At 39.0% G+C, this 22121-nt stretch overlaps 1 protein-coding gene across 1 annotated transcript in view; it reads right to left on the reverse strand.

Annotated features, from left to right (window-relative positions):
* Positions 1-22121, reverse strand: part of UTRN (utrophin) — a 574637-nt gene that overhangs the window by 31945 nt on the left and 520571 nt on the right. The window contains 1 exon segment of the mRNA XM_006834702.1: positions 3545-3681. Within this exon segment, the coding sequence (XP_006834765.1) occupies positions 3545-3681 (137 nt within the window).

The raw sequence follows: 22121 nt of genomic DNA on the forward strand, positions 1-22121 counted from the left end.
CTACCAGAGCTCCTTTGACATCTAGACTAGCCTAGACTTAATACTGTACTCTATCCTTGCCTTCCCCAGTGGAGGTGGAACAGAGTATTGTGGTTAATCACACCAGATTCACTAATAAGCAAAGAGCCAGTCTGCTAAATGTATTTAATATTATAGGAACTTGAACCCAGTTTTTCTTTGAAGGACCCTTTGTGACCCTTTTAGTGGCTTAATTTCTCAGCAGACTGACCCTCATGTTTTTGAAGTCTTCTACCTTCTTGAATCTATTTATTCCAGAGCAGAGTAAATTGGATCTGACCATTTCCTATGGCTTCCCATGACCCTCAGGACAAACTCTAAATGCCTCTGCGTTGCTTAGGAGGCCTTTCCTGATTTTCTCTCCATCCAGGTTTGCAGGTATCTCCCAGGCCCACAACTGTCTTGCCTCCAGATATTTCAACTTTTCCTTCTCCACCAAAAGCTCACCACTTGGCTCTGTTAATCTTTCAGGCATAATGTAGCGGTCACTTTCTCCTACTCCAGCACCCTCCCCTCCACCTTGCATTTATTATGAGTTGGCTGTTGCTATAGTATTTAAGGAAATCATGAAACTCGTATCTTCCAACTTCACCAATATCAGGGATAAGTTGTGTCTTTGACTTCTTTAAAGCTTTAGGGAAAGGACTCAGTCTTATCAGCCAAATACAATCTGTCACAACAACAATCTGTCACAACTCTCAGATTACTTTTGCTGCTCCTTTGGCCAGTTTCTTTTGTTTATTGTCAACAGCACACAGTTTAAGTTCTACTCATTTACTTACAATTTCAAATTGTGCATGAATAGTTAAAAAATTAAAAGAATAAACTTTAGTGTGGGTTTTGTTTACCTCCTTTTAGCAATAACTCCCCACTTATCCCCCGATGCACACTTCTGTAATTACTGACGGAGGATAAGATATTACATTTTGCATGGATGAAAGAGAAAGAAGAAAAGGAAAATTCTAATCCACATCATAAATAACTTCAACACACTTACCACTTGACTGATTTTTCTCCAATGCTCTCCTCCCACAAACAGGAGACTAAAGAAAATCAAATTCTTTACTACCCACCCACATACACTGTTATACCAGAAGATTAAGTGACTCTGTACTAAAAAGAACTCAACAGAAAAATGAACTATACCAAGTTCACGGATCTCATTCAAGGATTTTAAAAAAAAGAAGGAAACTTGCCCACTGTATCCAATATCTCATAAATCTTTTTCAATAAGAATCTTTGTGGTATTTCATATTCTTTCCTTGCTTTCTCTTATTTTCCTTTCGCTGGAAATGCTAGTAAATTCATGCATGATGAGGTGAGGCATCTTCAGAATTATACCCCCAAAGCATAGCACAAATTATATCTTTTCTATTAATCTTGACTTCAACAGAATCACTCAAAATACAATGGTTGATGTCAACAATTGAAAGGCAAATTATTTTTAAAAACCCTAAAATGAGCAGAGATCTCATTTAGCGGCATGATTCACACAAAGGGTGAAGAGATTTGAGACGCAAAATGGCAATGGGTCACCAAAAGAGAAAAAGGCACAACAACACACAGTTCAAACCCCAAAACTAAATCGCTGTGTAATAATTCTGTGCTACAGGCAGCTAGTTCTCAAAAGTTTAATAATGCCCAGTAACAAGAAAAGTAAGATTTTTGACTTTATCACCAAAGCTGTACTATTTATTAGGCATTAAGACAAAAATGTATCCTTAAACAACTCTTTGAAGAAAAGAGGACAAAAATGTACCCAGAACAAAGACAGAACTCAAAAGCTACCTTTCCTTAGGGATTTGAGGTATTTTTAAAATGGATATAGATTCAATAAAATCCATTCTTAGAAGTGATATGAAAAATAAAAAAGATGAGGAAAGTATATTTCTTATTCTTACATAGCTTGATATTAAGCATATTTATTTAAAAATTTGATTTTTTTCTGTATGTATTTTATATATAAATCAATGTGTTTTATATATAAATCTATTTACATATACATCTGCATATGTTTTGAGGCTTTCTGCTCCCGTGAAGATTTAAAGCCTCAGAACCCCCATAGGAGGCACAGGAAAATGGTCTTGGTAGGCATAGTTATGCTGACATTTTTGGAACCAGCTTGCTAGCACTTAACAACAGAACATGATGTAAGCTATAGAGGGATAAAGGGTGTCTGTATTTGGTTGACTTAGCAGCTCTACAAATGAAAGAAATCCATTTGCACATAAATTTAGCAAAGTCCTAGGTCTAAACTTTTCTTGGGGGCGGAAAAAAAATATCAGACCAAACAGTCTACACCCATATAGTAACATCTTTTGAGATATTGACTGATAATAAGAATTCACTAGTATATTATTGGTTTCTGATTACCTGTCATAAAGTAAAGTCATCTATAAACTTTAAAGGTTAAACAAAGCTTGGCTTCAGAACTGCACCTACACACACTCTGTTTATTGCTCCAATATTCTCTACTGTCTAAAGCAGAAAACACCATACTTTACACTTTACAACTTCTCTTGTACAGACTTTGAGAGAAACTCTTTCCCTCTTTAACTACAATAAAGAAACCCTGCTGGTGCTATAGGGTAAACACTGGAATGCTCACCACAAACTTGGTAGTAGAAAGTCACCAGCCTGCTCCATGGGAGAAAGATGAGGCTTTCTGTTCAGAAACATTTATGGCCTCAGAAACCCTACACAGGGTTGGCGCTATGAGTTGGAATTGACCCAATGGTAGTAACTTTGTTTTTTTGTATCTTTTAACTACAATTCTTTGTTCTTAATATGACAGGGTATTCTGGTAGTGATTAACAATGAAACTTAAATTTCCCAAGATTCAAGCACAAGAACATTGCCTTGGGAGGCATATTTATGCTACCATGTTTTAGAGTGCTACAAAAAAATTTGAATTGTATCTATTTTGACCCTGGCATAAAATTTTTCTGTATTTTAAAACTTGTATTTCTTCTGGTTTATTTTTTAAATTATTTTTTCTTTCATTCCAACTTAAATTATATACTTCATGTAATTATTTAAAGCTATACAAACTTGCTGTCTTCATCTTCAAGGAAACACACAGATTCAAAATGTAACATAAACTTAAAAAAAATGTAACATGAAATTTTGATGAGCTTTTGACATAAAATCATGCAACAAATAGCTCAGCATTTATAATACTGGCATTAGTGAATTTATATTAAAAGGATGGACGGGGAAGGTATAACTATACTACAAGTAATAGTTGAACATGCCCCAAAGAGGGAAACCTTGAAAGAAATAAAATATTAAAAATGCATACAAATCCATAATTTGCTTTAATAATTTTAAAAGGAATAAGAATGGCTAACATAAAGTCATGTTGTGAAGACTAATTCTAACTTTAATTTCCCTTTTTGAAAATGAAAGCCTTTGCTAAAACACAATTTTTTTGGTACGAAACTATTTCCCTTGGGTCAGTAACATTTAAAAAACAAAAGACAGATATAAGCTTTCACAAAAGATTTAATATCAAAGTCATACTTACGTCTCTAAGTTGTCACCTTCAAGAACTGTCTGGACTGGTAGGTAGCCAAGCCGGGGGTGTTTGGCAAAGTATTTCTTTGACCTGAACTTGTTCTTCAGCACCTTTGTGAAGTCTCGTACATCTTCCCCAGATGTTGTCTACAATATTGAGAAAAAATGTATACTTGTTTGATTAAAAATGGAAGGAGACAACTATTTACAATAAAAAAGAACTTAAATAAATGGGTATCATTAAATGGTGGACATTTTACGTAGTTTTATTTCTTTGGGGTTAGGTTGCATAGTGGTTACGAATTGGGCTGCTAATCTCAAGGCCAGCAGTTCAAAACTACCAGCTGTTCCACGGGAGAAAGATGAGGCTTTCTGCTCCCATAACAATTTACAGCCTTGGAAACCCTATGTAAGGGTCACTATGAGTCAGAACCAACTCCACGGCAAACAACCACCACCATGCCCACCACCACAGTACCATAAAACGTGATGCTGGACCAACAGAAACTAGAAGAATGCCTGAGAAGATGGTCCTAAAATACTCTTTGAATTTGGAACAGAAATCACTCAAAGAGGGCACTTTTTCAGCTAAAGAATAGATTGACTTACACACAATTATTACCCCTTAGTAATATGTCCTAGTGTGGAGCTGTAGGATAAGCACTGGACTACAAGGTCAGTTTGAACCACAACGTCGGTGGTTCGAACTCACGAGCTGCTCCTCAGAAACCCTATACAGGGTTTCTATGAGGTGGAATCGACTCAACGGAACTTAACAATAACAACAACAATATGTCACTTACACACTCAACTGTAATGAGACCAAATGGTCACCATTTACTCAAAAGCAAGAACGGAAAGGCAAGGAGGGGAAGGGAAACTATATCAGTAGAAACAGACAAACTGAATAAGATAATAAGAAGGCTGAAATAATGTGAAAATTGTCACCAATGTCACAGAATGAACGGTTTGTATAAAAATAGTTAAATGGGAAACTAACTTGCTGTGTAAACTTTTACCTAAAACTCAACATGAAAAATTTAAATTTAAGTAAATAAGTTGTGGTCTCCTCCTTCACTGATACATCATGTTGTTGTTGTTGTTGTTAAGTGCCATCGAGTTGGTTCCGACCCATACCGACCCTGTACAGGGTTTCCGAGGGTGTAAATCTTTACGGGAGTAGAAAGCCTCATCTTTCTCCCACGGAGCAGCTGGTAGTTTCGAACCGCTGACCTTAAGGTTCACAGCCCGATTCGTAACCACTACGCTACCAGAGCTCCTTACTTACTGATACATCATACATCATACAGCATTAAAAAGCACAAACTAAAACTATGCCCCAAAATATAGATGAATCTTACAAATATCATGCCAGTGAACTAAATAATATTAATGACCATACTAAGTTGTAAAACCAAAACTAGAGTGAACTGCAATTCAAGGAAACCCTGGGTGTTTTCAGAGTAGAACTTTACTCCGTTGACTATTTTGTTTTGTTTGGCACCACCACCTTGACAGATAAATTTGCAGCAGAAAGTCAATGTACAGATAATCTCTGTCAAACCTTCATATATTTGTGCATACACTACCACTCTCTCCTCTCCCATACCAGCTCAGTCTATGTATCTGTCCATGTTGCTGTTGTTAAGTGTAGTCAAGTCGGTTCCAACTCATAGCGACCCTGTATAGGTTTCAGAGGAATGGCTGGTGAGTTTGAACTGCCAAGCTTGTGGTTCAAACTGAGCCTTCAGTCCAGTGCTTGCTTATCCTACAGCGCCACACCAGGACTCCTATATGTAACCATAGATCACTGTATCATAGGATTGTACATAGAACAGTATTTATCTCTATTCCCTTTAACTCTTGCACTTCCTCATGTCTTCGCCTGTTTTCATTCTTCTTCTGCCAACCTCTCTCGTATATTGTCTTCCCCATTATCCAAGTTAATACCTGTCTATCCTTGTTGCTGTTAATGCCGTTGAGTCAGTTCTGACTCATGACGACCCTCTATACAGTTTTTGATGAGCGGCTGGTGGGTTTGAACCACTGACCTTGCCGCTCAAATTGACTTTGCGGTCCAGCGAATTATCCTGCAACACTAATGAATTACTCTCCCTTCCCTTCCATCCCTGATAACTATCAGTGTATCACATCTTTTAACATGAAAACCTGTTTTTGATTTTTTACAATGGTGGTCTCATATAGTATTTGTCCTTTTGTGATTGGCTAATTTTACTCAGCATACTGTCTCACATATATCCATGTTATGAGGTGTTGTGCAGATTTTTTTTTCTTCAGTGCTTTATAGTATTCCATTGTGTTTAAGTATCAAAGTTTGTTTATCCATTCTTCTACTGAAGGGCATTTATGCTATCTCCATCTTTTGTGTGGCGCTGTGGGTTAATGCACCAGACTGCAAAGTCATTTGACTCGCAAGGTCTGCAGTTCAAGCTCACCAGTCGCTCCTTGGAAACCCTATATTGGGTCACTATGGGTCGGAATCGACTCGACAGCATTTAACATCTTTTTACTATTGTGAATTGCACTGCAATAACCATGGATATGCATGTAACTATTCATGACACTGTTCTTATTTCTTGAGGATATAGACCAAGCACAGGAATTATTGGGTCATATGGTATTTCTGGGCCCTGGTGTGACACTGTAGAATAAACACTAGACTGGTAGCCACAGGGTCAGCAGTTCAAACCCACCAGCTGCTCTCAGAAACTGAGTTAACACTGAGTCAGAACGGACTCAACAATACACAATAACAACAACATGGCATTTCTATTTCCAACTTTTTGAGGAAGTGTCATACTGTTTTCAACATTGGTTGCAGCATTTTATAAACCCACCAGCAGTATTGGAGGGTTCCAGTCTCCACACCCTCACCAGCATTTGCTGTTTTCTTTTTATTTCAACTTTGCTATTAATTCTGGGGTGAGATAATATCTCATTGCTGTTTTGATTTGTATCTGTGGCGCTGTGGATTAATGTGCCAGACTGCGAATCCAATTGAACTGCAAGGTCGGTCGTTCAAGCTCACCAGCTGCTCTTCAGAAACCCTATACAGGGTCGCTATGGGTCAGAAACGACTTGACGGCACATCACAACAACACAACAACAAAATGGCTAATAACTGCAAAAATTTCTTCACGTGTTTATTGGCTGCTTGAATATCTTCTTTGGTAATGTGTCTGTTAATGTCCCCTGGCTATTTTTTAATTGGACTATTTGTCTTCTTGTTGAGGTGTTGAAGTTTTCTACACATTTTAGAAATTAGCCCATTCTCTGGTATGTCATTGCCAAAGTTTTTTATCAATCTGTGGGTTTTCTATTTACTATTTTAGTGAAATATTTTGGCGTGCGTAAGTGTCTACATTTTAGGAAGTCCCACACATCTATTTTGTTTTCTGCTTTTTGTATGCTTTCAGTTATGTTTGATACTGTATTGATGCCATGGATCAGAGCCCCTAAATTTGTCTCTCTGTTTTCATTGATGAACTTTATAGTTCTAGGTTTTATATGTAGGCCTTTAATCCATGTTGGGTTTGATTTTGCATATGGTGTGAGATATGGGTCTTGTTTCATTCTTTTGCAAATTGATTTCCAGATTTGCCAGCATCATTTATTGAAGAAGCAATCTCTTCTACATTTAATGTGTTTTGGACCTTTGTCAATGATTGGGTAATCGTAGGTAGAAAGATTTACTTCTGAATTGTCAATTCTGCTCCATTGATCTACGGGCCTTTCATTGTACCAGTACCAGGCTGGTTTGATCATTGTAGCTATGTGGCCACTTTTGAGATCAAGAAGTGGAGGCCTCCTACTTTGTTGTTCTTTAGTCATGCTTTGTTTATCCAGGGTCTCTTTCCTTTCCATACAGTTAGTGATTAGTTTTTCTATTTCTTCAATGAATGATGTGGGAATGTAAATTGGGATTGTGTAATATCTATAGATTGCTGTGGGTAGTGCATTGACATTTTCACAATGTTAAGTCTTCCTATCCATGAGCATGGTATATCCTTCCATTTTGATAAGTCTTTTGGTTTCTTATAGTAGTGGTTTGTTGTTCTCTTTGTATAGGTATTTTGTTTCTCTGGTTTGATGTATTCCTAAGTAGTTCATGTTTTTTGGGTGACTATTCACTCTCGGAAACCCTGTGCAGGGTCGCTATGGGTCGGAACCGACTCGACAGCACATAACAACAACAACAACAACAACAACAAATTATAAATGGTATTGTTTTCCATGTACTGCAGGATAATGCGCTGAACTGCAAGGTTGGTGGTTCAAACTCACCAATCACTCCTCAGAAACCCTTTACAAGGTTGCTATTAGTCAGAACCAACTCAACAGCACTTAACAACAACAGCAACAATCTTTATTAGTTAAAATAATCAAACTGATTTTTATATGCCATTTTGCCAAATCTTTCAATGAGTTCCAATAACTATCTTGCTGAGTCTTTGGAATTGTCTGTGTATACAATCATATCATCTGCAGAGAGAGTTTTACCTCTTTGCCAAATAGGATGTCATTAACGTCCCTTCTATACCTTATAGTTTTTGCTAAGACTTCCAGCACAATATTAAGTCGGAGTGGTGATAAAGGGCATCCTTGTCTGGTTCCTGTTCACAAGGGGAATGTTTTCAGTTTATCTCCATTGAGAGAAATGCTGGCTATATACGTTTTATAGGATTTTTAATGGTTGATTTTTCAAAGTAGACCACCAAAATCGAACTTTCTTCCTGTGTAATGAAGAAGTTGGGATGCATTTGACCTCAACCTCGTGGCAATCAGTTTTGTGCTGATTCTTATACTCAGAGTTATCTAGTCAACACTGCACATTTAGTGTAATGCATTTTTCTGTTTGTATGTAATGTAATGAAAACAGGCAAAACAAAACAATACAAGTATACTCCCACTACACCAGCAAAACAAAACAAAATTGACCATAAAATGTTTGCTCCAAGAACAGAAGATACTTCTTGAAAGAAAGACCTACAGGAAAAATATAAAATAACATGGGCAGACCAACTATTACTACAAGAACAAGCAACTTTCTTGCCCAGGAAACATCAAGGCAAGTGGTCGGCTCCCCTCAGTGCAAACTCCCTTCCAAGACTAAGACTCATTGGGAGTACACGCTCTGATTGGTGACCATGCTGGACATTGATAAGGGGAAGTGAGGGAAAAACAGCAATGAAGTGGTGAGCTAAGCCCTACAACGTTCAATAGACTTCTGTGAACCCAGGTGAAGACCTGGTTGACCAGCAGTGTGGCAAGACCTGGGGACTCTTGGGCCCAGAGTCAGTGACATAGCCACAGAGGACTAGAGTGGAGAGTGAAGCATCCAGCTGATAAGAAGAGAGGGCATATGCATAAGAACACCCACACCTGCAGATAATACTCACTTATCCTGGCTTCAGTGACTGGATAATCAGAGCTCATCCAGAAGTAAATAGAAGAGGAAAAAAAAAGTATTCTCATACAATTTGATGAACTTGACCTACACCTATGGAAGCAGTAGTTCAAAAGAGGGAACAAGTCCTTACAGCAAGAATCATTCCCACCCCCTCCACACACAGAGTAGACAGGGATGGGCAACTTGGACATTGGCTACCCAAAATGTGGGACGGGAGGCTACAAAGGCAAGAAGTGACTGGCTTACAAGCTTTCAAGAGAGAACCTAGATCCAGAGGGCCTGGAGGAAGGTAGAATCTCCAGTGAGTAGTATTCAATCTGTTTAGGTGGGGCTGATGCAATAAAATGCAGATGGGTCTCTTATGATACAATAGTGAATAACTGTTATCAGGACTGATTGTGAGGGTTGGAAATATAAAGGCAGACGTTTTATAGCAAGGAGGGGAGTGATTAACTTTTCAGTCTAGGAGCAGAGGTCCCTAGGACCATCAAGGGAGAAGAGCGGAGAGCGGGACCCTACCCAGAGAAGAAGTGATGCCTGAAATGGAGCCAGAGATGATGACGTGGAGTGATGGAGCAGCTGGAGACTTTAGATCCAGAGAGGGAGAGCGACTGTGTGCTGAAGACCTGGAGGGTACGGGGAAGGATTGCAGGGTATACCCTTTGGTTGGTTGATGATGCATGGAGGGAATTGTAACCATGGCAATGAGACGATATACGATAGAATGAATGTAAAACTAATGTTCTCCCATGTAAACTATCACATAATTCACAATAAAACATTTAAGAAAAAAAAAAGAGTTCAAAGAAACCAATAATGTGCTCTGATACATGACTTCATTTGCACACAAGCACGCATTGTTGTTTTTGTTGCTATGGTGTTTTTGTAGTTGCTAATTTTATCCAGTTTTCTGGTGTTTTAGCTACAATACTGTGCTAATTAGTATTTGTGAACCTATATCAAGAACTTTTTTGAGAATGAAGTAGTAATTAAAGGAAAAGGAGAAAAATCCAAAAAAAAAAGTTTGCTCCAAAAGCACTTAAAAAAAAAAGAAAGAAAGAAACTGTCAGACACCATTAGTGAGAGGATGCTATGGATTGAAGTGTGTTCCTTTCCCAAAATATATGCTGTAAATCCTAACCCATATAATGGTTATAATCCCATTTGAGAATGAGTTTTTGCTACATCACTGAGAAGTCTTAGTGTAGCTCGTATCTTAGGACAATCACCTTTTGAGATCCAAAGAGCAAGATTAAGTGATTGGAGAAGGAAACAGAGATAGAGTAGATAGAAGCCATGCCACATGAAGTACAATAAGAAGCCAACCCCCAATTGCAGACTTCTAGCCTCCTAAACTGTTGGAAAGTAAATTTGTTTGCTAAAAAACAAAACACACACAAACAAACACACTGTAATCAGGACTTGGCGTTAAATGTATTCAGCAATTATTTCATAATTTAAAAATTTTCAGTTGAAAATAAACCAGAACAAGTTTATTTCCCCAATGTTTTAAAAACTAGGCCAAAAAATTTAATTAGATTTAGAAATGTTATGGCTTGATTCCGATCACTTGAAAAATTACAATGCACTATTAAAAATCTGGAGTGCTCGTGTGGTGCTGTAGGATAATGCACTAGACTGCAAGGTCGGTTAGAACGGCAAGGTCAGTGGTTTAAACCCACCAGCCACTCCTCAGAAACACTATACAGGATCGTTCTGAGTCAGAACCAACTTGAAGGCACTTAACAACCATATTAAAAATCTAGCAATGATGATGAAGTGTTCCGTAAATTATAAAATGTTAGCTAGTAAGAAGAAATCAGGGTTAGCCATATAGCCTAGAGTGGCACCACACAAACCAGTATCTATACTAGTGTGGAAAAGGAGGAAGCAGTGAAGAAGAGTGGAGGAGCAGGGACACACTGGCACTTTATTTTGAGAGGAATACTATGTTGATTTGTCCTTTCCCAGTCATAGAGCCATATAATTATTTAACCTAGACAAAATTTTTAACATAAGGCATTAGTGCTGCAGTAGTAAAATTCTCCCTTTTATGCAAGACACCTGGAGTCCTGGTGTGGCGCTGGGGGTTGTTGCGCTGGACTGCAAGGTCAGTTTGAACTACAAAGTCAGTGGTCCTCAGAAACCCTATACAGAGTTGCTATGAGTTGGAATCGACTCGATGGCACTTAACAACGACAACAATGCATGGTACCTGGCACCAGTAAGATCACCCCCTTTCATTGTAGGGTTGTTGTTGTTGTTGTTGAGTGCCATTGAGTGGGTTCTGATTCATAGTGACCTCGTATAGGGTTTCCAAAGAGTGGCTGGTGAGTTTGAACCACAAGCCTTGTGGTTCAAATCGACCTTTAGGTCCAGCACTTTAGGAGTCCTACAGTGACACACCAGGACTCCATGTAGGGGTACCTGGGTTCGATTCCTAGTCTGGGGAACTCATACGCTGCCACCAACAGATTTTAGTGAAGCTTCCAAACTAAGACAGATTAGGGAGAAAGGTCAGCTGACCTATTTCCAAAAACCAGCCAGTGAGCGCTCTATGGGTCACAAGGGTCTGATCCACAATTGTACATGGGCTTGTCACAAATTGGGAGCTGACTTGATGGCAAGTAATCACCACAATCAACACAAAACTTTAATGTTACTATTGTTAAGTTGTTCAGTTGGTTCTGACTCATAGCAACACATTACAGGATTTCTGAGGAGCGGCTGATGGGTTTAAAGCACCAACCCTGAGGTTCAAAATGACCTTGCGATCCAGTGCATTATTCTGTAGCGCCACACCAGGACTCCAAAACTTTAATAGTGATATAAAGTATTAGTTTCTTTAATAATATCCAGGTATTATGTTACATAACCGCCTATGGTGAGACAAGATAATATACATACAGCCAACCCCTCCTACCCTCACATCATCCTATAAACTCCGCTTTATGCCTGTTTTCTATCCAGGCTGCGAACCTTAAGGTCAGCGGTTCGAAACTACCAGCTGCTCCGCGGGAGAAAGATGAGGCTTTCTACTCACGTAAAGATTTACACCCTCGGAAACCCTGTACAGGGTCGCTATGGGTCGGAACCGACTCGACGGCACTTAACAACAACAACAACAACATCACCAATTCTAGTTTTTATTTGCACTGTTATATGGATACCAGATTGTCCTTCTGAATATATATTACCAACACAGAATTGAATGAAGATCTTTATTCTCTGCCTTCTAGTTGGCTGTCTAACCTACAATTAGATAAACCCGAATCCTATCTCTGTAAAAAAGCTAAAAAGAGCACTTCTGTTTTTCAGCTTGTTACTGTGAATTAGCTGAAGTTTACAGACTGATCATCAGTTGGACATTCATCAATTTATACCCAGCATTTATGTGACTTCCTCCCTGAGTGTCCTATTTCTACTCCTCACCCTTTCCTAACCCTTCTGAACTCTGTCTTTGGGTACACACTGCCCTTTAGAACTCAAATGGTTGATTATTCTCCAATTTGAGTACCTCCCTAGCATTACTGTTCTCCTCCTAAACATAGCTAGTATTGGACTGAAAATTGAGTAATGTAGAAAGAGTTCAGTTCCAGACTTGCAAGGACACTAAGGGCCCTAGTCTTGGAGGTTCCACCAGTAAAAATGATCTTTTCTATAGTATCCTAGACTGCCTGTTTTAATAATATTGGCTTACATGATAGCTGCTCCTGGAACCTCCTTTATCTTTACCTTCTTTGACAAGCATATTCACGATGCCTGAAATATTAATCTACAAACAGAAATTTAAAATGATTTATTTTTGTAATCACTAAATTCTATGTCAACCTCTGTGTAGTTTTGCTACTTTCTGTCTGCTACCATTTCACCTAAATATGTCTGCTTCTAGCAGACAGATAAGGGAACTTCTGGTTTCTAGGCCTGCAGGAGGTAATAATAAATCCAATCTTTATAGAATCTAAAATCCATCACTTTTCATGTAATTAAAAAAAAAAAAGTCCAAAAAGCACAGCTCCATGTAATCACCAGATTCATAATGCCAAATCTTTACCTGAATAACTGAGAATGGACTGTAATGACTTGAAGTTATATGGGTATGTTGTTAAGTGCCGTCGAGTCAGTTCCGACCCATAGCGACCCTGTACAGGGTTTCCTCGGGTGTAAATCTTTACGGAAGTAGAAAGCCTCATCTTTCTCCTGCGGAGCAGCTGGTAGTTTTCAACCGCTGACCTTAAGGTTCGCAGCCCGATTCGTAACCACTACGCTACCAGAGCTCCTTGCAGACATTGTATAAGGGGTTTTAAAAAAATTGTGGGAAAATGAAACAGAAAGGTAGTGGAACCTTTTAAAGCCCCTCAGTATATACTGAATGCCTTGTAACCTAATGGGTTTATTTTCTACCACTAGAACGGAGAAAAGATTGAAGTTGCCAAGGACTTCATTCTTCTTGGATCAACTATCAACACTCATGAAAGCAGGTCAAGAGATCAGACGACGTATTGCATTGGGCAAATCTGCTGCACAGGAACATTTTAAAGTGTTGAAGAGCAGAGATGTCAGCTTGAAGACTAAGGTGCACCTGACCCAAGCCATGGTATTTTCAATAACCTCATATGGATGTGAAAGCTGGACAGTGAATAAAGAAGCTCGTAGAAGAATTGATGCCTTTGAGTTGTGGTGTTGGAGGAGAATACTGAAAGTGCCATGGACTGTCAAAAGAACCAGTAGATCTGTTTTGGAAGAAGTGCAACCAGAGTGCTCCTTGGAAGCCAGGATGGCTAAGCTTCATCTCTCATACTTTGGACATATTGTCAGGAGGGTACAGTCGCTGGAGAAGGATGTGATGCTGGGTAAGATGGAGGGTCAGAGAAAAAGAGGAACACCCCCAACAAGATGGATCAGCCAGGTGGCATCATTGATGGTGTCAAGTGAGGCAGCGGTAGTGAGGTTGGCCCAGGATCAGACATTGTTTCATTCTGCTGTGCATGGGGTCGCTATGAGTCGGTTCTGACTCGATGGCACCTGACAACAACAACAACAAAACAGATAATGCCATATTGTGATCCACAGGCTTTCACTGGCCTTCTAAGTCTGTCTTAGTCTCATTTTGTTGTTGTTGTTGTTAAGTGCCATAGAGTCGGTTCCACCCATAGCGACCCTGTACAGGGTTTCCGAGGGTGTAAATCTTTACGGGAGTAGAAAGCCTCATCTTTCTCCCGCGGAGCGGCTGGTAGTTTCGAACTGCTGACCTTAAGGTTCACAGCCCGATTCGTAACCACTACGCTACCAGAGCTCCTTAGTCTCATTTTAGCACACTGTTAATATAAAGGGAGATGCTTACAAAATAATGGGCTCTAGATTTTACTTGCCTGGTGTGGTGCTATAGGATAAGCACTGGACTGCTAACTTCAAGGTCAGAAGTTCAATCCCACCAGTCACTCCTGGAAACCCTATACAGGGTGTCTCTATGAGTCAGAATCGACTCAATGGCACACACCCACCACCGCCACCATTACAATCTCTTCAGAAGGAGCTTCAAAAAGTCTGTGGACAGTTGGTATTAAAAGATAATGAACTTTTCCATAAAAATTTTTGAAACTCCCTTGAACTTGAGTTATCTCCATGTCTAGGAATATAAAAGTCTGATCTCACTACTGAGGTTTACTTTTGTCAATCTCCTCTATCCCCTCAAAAGTAGGAGCATTTAAACTTGTCTTCTATTTTGTTCCTTGGTAGAAAACAAATACAGATGCTTCTAATGGAACATAATGTAAAGTTACCCCACCCTTTGCTTGTGTTTGTACAGCTACATGTAAGTGCATGTATATTAAAGTTTTTGTCCCTGCTGACATCTCAAACTGCATAGTCTTATCTTCACTGCTGGCACTAGGCACTACTGACCTTCAAACACAGCCGAAAAGTCTTTCCCTTCTCACTGACATGAATCGCAAAGAGCAGCAAAGGAAAAGTTCTAGAATTTGGAAATGCTAACCACACTGGATTACAGTCAAGTTGTTTGAGTAAATGGCTTTACTAATTCAGAATAAAGACACTGTATGATAGCACCAAAGATCTACAAAGAAGTAGCTACAAAAGAGATATTTACAATTATGCCAAATAGCTACAGGGCAAAACATCCGACTTATAGTTAATGAACGACCTGAAAGATAACAAAAAGACATGTAAATAAAAGGTGAGAGACCACCTTCATTTTAAAACTCTCACCATTTTTAAGGGGGAGTCAATTCAAAACTTGATATTGCATCCTTAATAAATGCTCCTGGCTGTTAATACAAACATGAGTAAGTTATACTCAGAGGAAAACAAATGTCACGGCTACATAAGAAACAGCACAGTCACTTGGCACATGACTAGAATAATTGTACATTATCATTTGGACCATTCACAAGTCTCCAAATCATTGCTGAACAACAGCCTCATTAGCAGAATTTATTTATTAAATATATAAGGAAATAGTTCCAAATGATACATATGAGAGAATCTTCAAAAGTTCATGGAAAAATGGAATGAGAAGATAATGGGATTTTTCCTAATTCTTTGAAGCCCTCTCACAAACACTCTTAAGCAGCACGTAAGGAACCTTGGCGGTACAGTGGATTAAGCATTGGCTGCTAATGGAAAGGTCAGCTGTTCTGACCTACTAGCTACTCTATGGGAGAACAATAAGACCGTCTGCTCCTGTAAAGATTTACAGCCTCAGAAACCCTAGGCAGTTTACTCTGTCCTATAGGATAGCCTTGGGAACCCTGTGCAGGGTCACTATGAGTCAGAACCGATTCCATGGTACTTAACAACAACAACAACAACAACACAGGATAGCAATGAGTTGGAATCGACATGAAAGCAGTAGGTTTGAAGCAGCACTTTGAACATCACAGGACTTACATTAAAGATATTCTCAATAGCTTTTATGTTTGGGGGGCGTGATTTTTTTTCCAGTTGCAAAACAACTTTTAATCGTTTCATTTAAGTTTCATTGCTTTCAACGAGTTTTGGATAGAATACAATCTGTAAGAAAAGCTCAGTGCCTTCCAAGTCCTGATGGAGAAAAAAGAAACTGGAACCAATTAGCATGAACAAAATCACCACGGGGTGGGGAATGAGTAGGGCAATAAGTCATCCACAGTAAAATGGATCCTTAAAAGCTACTTGACTCACTGAGAAAACAGTGTAAGATGAGCAAAGGCTAAAAAGCCACTTCAGGATGCTGAGGTCAGAGAAAGAGTGATGATGTTGTGTTGTTAGCATACTGGCCTGCATCCCATACTCCTTCCTGAAGGAACACAGCTTCCAGAAACAAAGTAGACAAATGCAACGTAGGGGTTTCCAAAGGATGAATCAGCATTTTCTTCTATTTGCTATTCAGAGTCTCAAATACACTGAGGCTGGCAGAAGTAGAAAGAAGTGGGCACAGAGGCTAATCTACGGAAAATAGTGCCTATGGTAAGCACTGAAACTGTGCCCCTGTCCAAACGTCTGTCACCTGTCTTTTAGATCACTTTGCCATGAAGCAACTCAAAAGTGGAAGTCAAACTCATTTATCGTTTACTTAACGTATTATTTTACTACATGAAAATAACAACCGCATCTTCCCTGCTTTCAATGATGAATATGCTCAGAGTTGATGTATTTTTTTGTTTTGTTTGATGGGTTTCATCTCTTTCTACACCACAAAGCAAGATCACAATGTTGGCCTTGACCCATGTATTTAGTTTTAACTTGCTGAAAGATCTCTCATAGCTGGTCATGGAAACTGCAAAGGTTAATATGTGATGCGGCATGCCCACTTCAAGTGGCACCCGGGAATGCTCCACACCTCACCTATGCCTAAGTGGGCAAAAGAAACTGCCTCAAGCTTTTTTTCCTTTGTACTTTTTTTGGGTTTTGTTTGTTTGTTTTGCCAACGACATATAGCCTATAAAGGAAAGACATGAACTTTTAACTTGAAAAAGAACACTTATTTTTCCTGTAGAAAACTATGATTCTTCCACAGTTCCTGAAAGCACTGAAAGATTACATTTTGTTTTATTTTCTCATATATTAATTAATATCGACAGGTATGTGCTTGAGTCTGTAGCTTGACAAGTCACACACTGTTTAAATATGCAGGTGAAAATGTACACCTACTCCTCATTATTTGATATTTTACATTTACAGCGATAGTACAAAAACAGCCTTATCTGATCATTTTGCTCATTAATAGCACACACCTGGCAATAATGAATGCTGAGCTGAGGCAAGAGTAACACAGGCTGTGATAGTTACGATTGGCTAGACCATGGTTCTCAGTGGCTTGGCCGTTACAAAATGATGAAATTCAGTAGTTATATAATGACGTAATTTGTCAGTTAGGTAATAATGACATATAATGATCACAAAATTTAGTACCTGGAGCCAGATTCGACTCTAACGAATAACCCACACTCTGAGAGAAGTTTTGATATTGTGTAATGAGTTAAGGCTATAAGAGTTTTAAGGCGCCTAAAAGCCTAAAATGTCTTGAAGAGACTGTTGGTAGAATGATGGACTTCAAAGGCAATTCTCTAAGAGCTCAGAAGGCAGTGAGGAAAGCTACTGAGAAAGTCCAGCATCTTAGAGACTGTGTATGATGCAAGCAACAGAATGTTTGCTAGAAATGTGAATGTTAATGGGCTTCTGGTGAGACATTAAAAGAAAATGATGAACGTATGATGTAATAATGGAGGAAGGGAAATGCTTTTTACGTAGTGGCAAAGAGCTTGTCTGAATCATGTTCAAATGGTTGTAGAACAGGCGAACTTGTAAGTGATGAATTTAAATTCTTTGCTGAGGAGATGTCTAAGCAAGACCTTTCCTATGGGTCTGCACAGCCTGTTACAGTAAAATGCAAGAGGAAAGAGATGGGGAAAGATGCCAAATGACATAAAGATCACTCAAGAGCAGAAACTCAAAAGGGAAATGAGTTTCCCCTTCCTCCAGAGCCACAGAGAGATGCCTTCCCCAAGAGCCTGCCCTCTGAATTCAGCTTTCAAATCTCCTACACTGTGAGAAAATTAGTGTCTAATGCTACCTATTTGTGGTGTCTCTGATATAGTAGCACTAGAACGAAGACAGGACTAGATAAATAAGACAAAATCCGCCATTTCTTTGATCTGACGTTGTCATTCTCCATTTTCAAAAAATGCCAACTTTCACGTGATGATCTGGTCTTTAGAATCTAGCCATGTCAGTAAGTAAGGAATGAGTGCATTTCAAATGTTATTAATTTAATAAGTGGCCTTACGTACATCTGAAGTATTCTGTCCTGTCTTTCCAGCTTCTCATAGAAATCTCAATGAACTAGGGAAATTTCAAGGAATCTATCACAACCAATAGAAAGAAGGCTGGAAGCAGCTTCATTACTGACCTTTTAAGCAACAGAACTCTGAAATGATTCTCTTCTTTTTTCCTCACCTGTCATTCCAAACCATGTTGCTATTGTGGAGAAGCCTTCAGTCCCTGCTCTCTTCATGTCCCCACTTCTCATTTTCTCTGCATGGTTTGGGTCACCATCACACATCAAATGCACAGTCTCTGCCTGTCTAGCCCCCTTTCCCCATCTTTGTGGACTCTGCTTTTGCTTATGAACAGTCCCTTATAACTGCTTTGATTGAGTCCCACTAAATCCTTTACATGACTCCTGATGCCCCTGATACTACCATTTCTTCTACTATCCTCTGCACGCTGGGCTGTGTAGTATCCCCCTCACTAAGGTTGAGAAGACAGATGGTTAATGACATTTTCCCTTTAGTCTTCATTTTAGTCACTGACTAAAATCAACCCGCTCTTCCACTTCCCTGTAAAAGTGTTTTGCTTGATCCAGGTAATACCTGTCACTTCTATACACCTGGTGACATCTTCTAAATGTCACTATATCTATAAAACGTCCATCCCACTTCACTCACACACGGGGGGGGGGATGGCATACCTCAGACCACATCATGCCTCAAACAGCTCTAAGCCTCAAAGCTCTAATTTTAGAAAACTTTCCCTGACTGAAATCTCCTGACCCTTTCTCTCCCAGTTCTTTAATCTGAAGAAATCTGCCCTTTTCCCAATCAAAAAGGTCCCTGGGTGAGGCAGATGGTTTGCATGCAACAATTAAACTAAAGGTTGACAGTCTGAACCCACCAGTGGTGCTGCAGAGAAAAGGCCTAGCAATCAGTGTCCATGATAATTACAGGCAAAAACTGAAACAACAAAAGAAACAACCCTATGGAGCAGTTCTACTCTGGCACATAAGAGTCACCATGAACCAGTACCACTCAATGGCAATTGGTGTTTGGGTTTGGGGGTTCTCCCATCATCTTGATCTATAACCTCTAAGCCATTTTGGGATTTCTTCAGCATGGAGATAATGCAAATCCACCACAGTATCACGAACACCTTTGAATCTTTCACTCTTTTGACCTCCAATGATTACAACCACTTTTCTTTTTATTCCAAAGTTGCTGAGCAGTGATGGAGTCACAACCTACAAACCTTTACCCATGAAGCTCAGCTGCACCTTTGTAACAAAGTAGTCATCAATTTACTTGTCTCTTGGTGACTCAGGATTGCCCCAGAGCTATTCCAAACATTTTCCATTCTCCTTAATGTGTAACCCTATTCAGTTAAACTTCGGCATCCTCTCTCTCTTTCATTTAATGAAAAAAAGTTTTATGAATCCTAACATATAAATACTTTGGATTTGAATGAAATTTTGACAATTTCCAATAGTTTTTAAAGAGCACAAAGATGATTTTTTTAAAATTCCAATAAGAGTAAGATTCACATTATAATTAAATGATCATAAAGTCCTATTCCAATAAAAACTACATTTGAAATCAGAAACATCTTTAGGATAAAACGTAAACAATCAGAATCTCTTTAATATAAAATGTAACTATTCAAATGAATAATAAATTATTAATTCAAACATGTAATTACACAGGAAATAAGAAATGTTTTGACTACCATCATGAACCCGAAGCTTACTTATTCTAAAATTTGTTAAGAAGGCTTCTTGAGTTCTGCCATAGGCCTTTTTAAACTTTCTTTATGTTGTATTTTCTTTCTGTCTTCAGTCCCAAGAAAACTGTCTGGTATATAATAGGATACTCAATAAATGTAAGATTCCACTTGTTGTTGCGGAGTTGGTTTCGACTCATAGTGACCCTATGCACAACAGAATGAAACACTGGCCAGTTCTGTACCATTATCACAATTATTGCTATTTTTAAGCCCCTTGTTGCTTCCACTATCTATCTATCATCTCCTTGGGAGTCTTCCGATTTTTTGTTGCCTATCCACTTTGCCGCAGCTCTGGTAGTGTAGTGGCTACAAATCGGGCTGTGAACCTTAAGGTAAGCAGTTCGAAACTACCAGCTGCCCCGTGGGAGAAAGATGAGGCTTTCTACTCCCGCACAGATTTACAGCGTCGGAAACCCTGTACAGGGTCGCTATGGGTCAGAACCGACTCGACAGCACTTAACAACAACAATCCACTTTGCCAAGCATGATGCTCTTGTCCAGGCACTGACCCCTCTTGACAACATATCCAAAGAATGAAACACAAGCCTTACCATCCTCCCTTCCAAGAAGCATCTGGTTGCACTTCTTCCCAGATAGATTTGTTTGCTCTTCTGTCAATCTTTTCAATATTCTTCACCAACTCCACAACACAAATGCATCAATGTTATTCCAGTCTTCCTTACTCACTGTCCAACATGCATATGAGCTGATGCAAAATGCCACAGCTTAGGTCAGGTGCAGCTTAGTCCTCAGACAGTATCTTTACTCTTAAGGAAGACTCTTGTTGCAGATTTGCCTAATGCAAAACATCGTTTCATTTCTTGCTGCTGCTTCCATGAATATTGACTGTGGATCCAAGCAAAATGAAGTCTTTGACAACTTCAATCTTTTCTCCATTTATTTTGATAGTTATTAGTTGCTCCAGTTATGACTTCATCCTTTCTATCAGCTGCTTTAGCTTCTCTATGTTTAAGAACAAATATCAGAGTCTCTTCTGATATCGTTTGATCTTTTCTTTCTTTCCGGTCTTTTTTAAAGACCTTTGATTTTCTTCATGTATGATGCTCTTGATGTCATCCCATAACAACTCAGGTCTTTGTCAGTCATTACTGCTACATTAATCAAATCTGCTCCTGAGAGGGTCTCTAAATTTAGGTGGGATATATTCAAAGTCATATTTTGGCATTTGTGGACTTGTTTTAATCGTATTCAGTTTCAGCTTCATTTGCATATGAGCAATTGATGGTCCATTCCACAGTCAGCCTTGGCTTTGTTTTGGCTGATGATACTGAGCTTCTCCATTGTCTCTTCTCATACTTGTAGTAGGACTGATCCCTGTTTATTCCATCTGGAGAGATCCAAGTAGTTAGTCACCATTTATGTTGTTGAAAAATGGTATTTGCAATGAACCAGCTATTGGTCTTGCAAAATGGTATCATGTAATCTCCAGCATCACTTCTATCACCATGGTTATATTTTCTAACTACTGATTCTTCCTCTGTTTCCAATTTTTACATTTTAATCACTAATAATAATCAATGCATAAATTTGAATAATTGTGGTATTAACTGGTTATCCTTGTAGTAGACTTATGGATATTATATGTTATAGAGAGCACTGTACTTCAAGCTAAATCACCAATGGTCTTTTTGCCATTCCTCTTCAATTTGTCATTCCTCGTACTTTGTTGTTAGTGTCATGGAGTCGGTACTGACTTGCAGATCCTGAGGCTTTAAATCTTTGCAGGAGCAGAAAACTTTATGTTTCTCTTGAGAAGCAGCAGGTGGGCTGGAACTGCAGACCTTGTGGTTCACAGTCCAGTGCTTACTCTATGGAGCTATAGCACTCCATTGCTGGCATAGTAAACTGATTAAACACGGCCAATACCAGCCCATGTCAGCTCATTAATGCCTAGGATATCTATCTTTAGGTGTTCCATTCATTGTTGATGACTTCCAATTTCCCTAGATTGATAACATCCTACATTCCACATTCTAATTACACATGAAAGCTTGTAGCTTGTTCTTCCAATTTTGAGTTGTGCCCCATCAGCATATGAAGGTCCTGATAGGCTCAGCTTCTGAGACTGTATCTAATAATG

This window comes from Chrysochloris asiatica, unplaced genomic scaffold (genome assembly GCF_000296735.1).
Source record: "Chrysochloris asiatica unplaced genomic scaffold, ChrAsi1.0 scaffold00013, whole genome shotgun sequence".
Lineage (NCBI taxonomy): Eukaryota > Metazoa > Chordata > Mammalia > Afrosoricida > Chrysochloridae > Chrysochloris > Chrysochloris asiatica.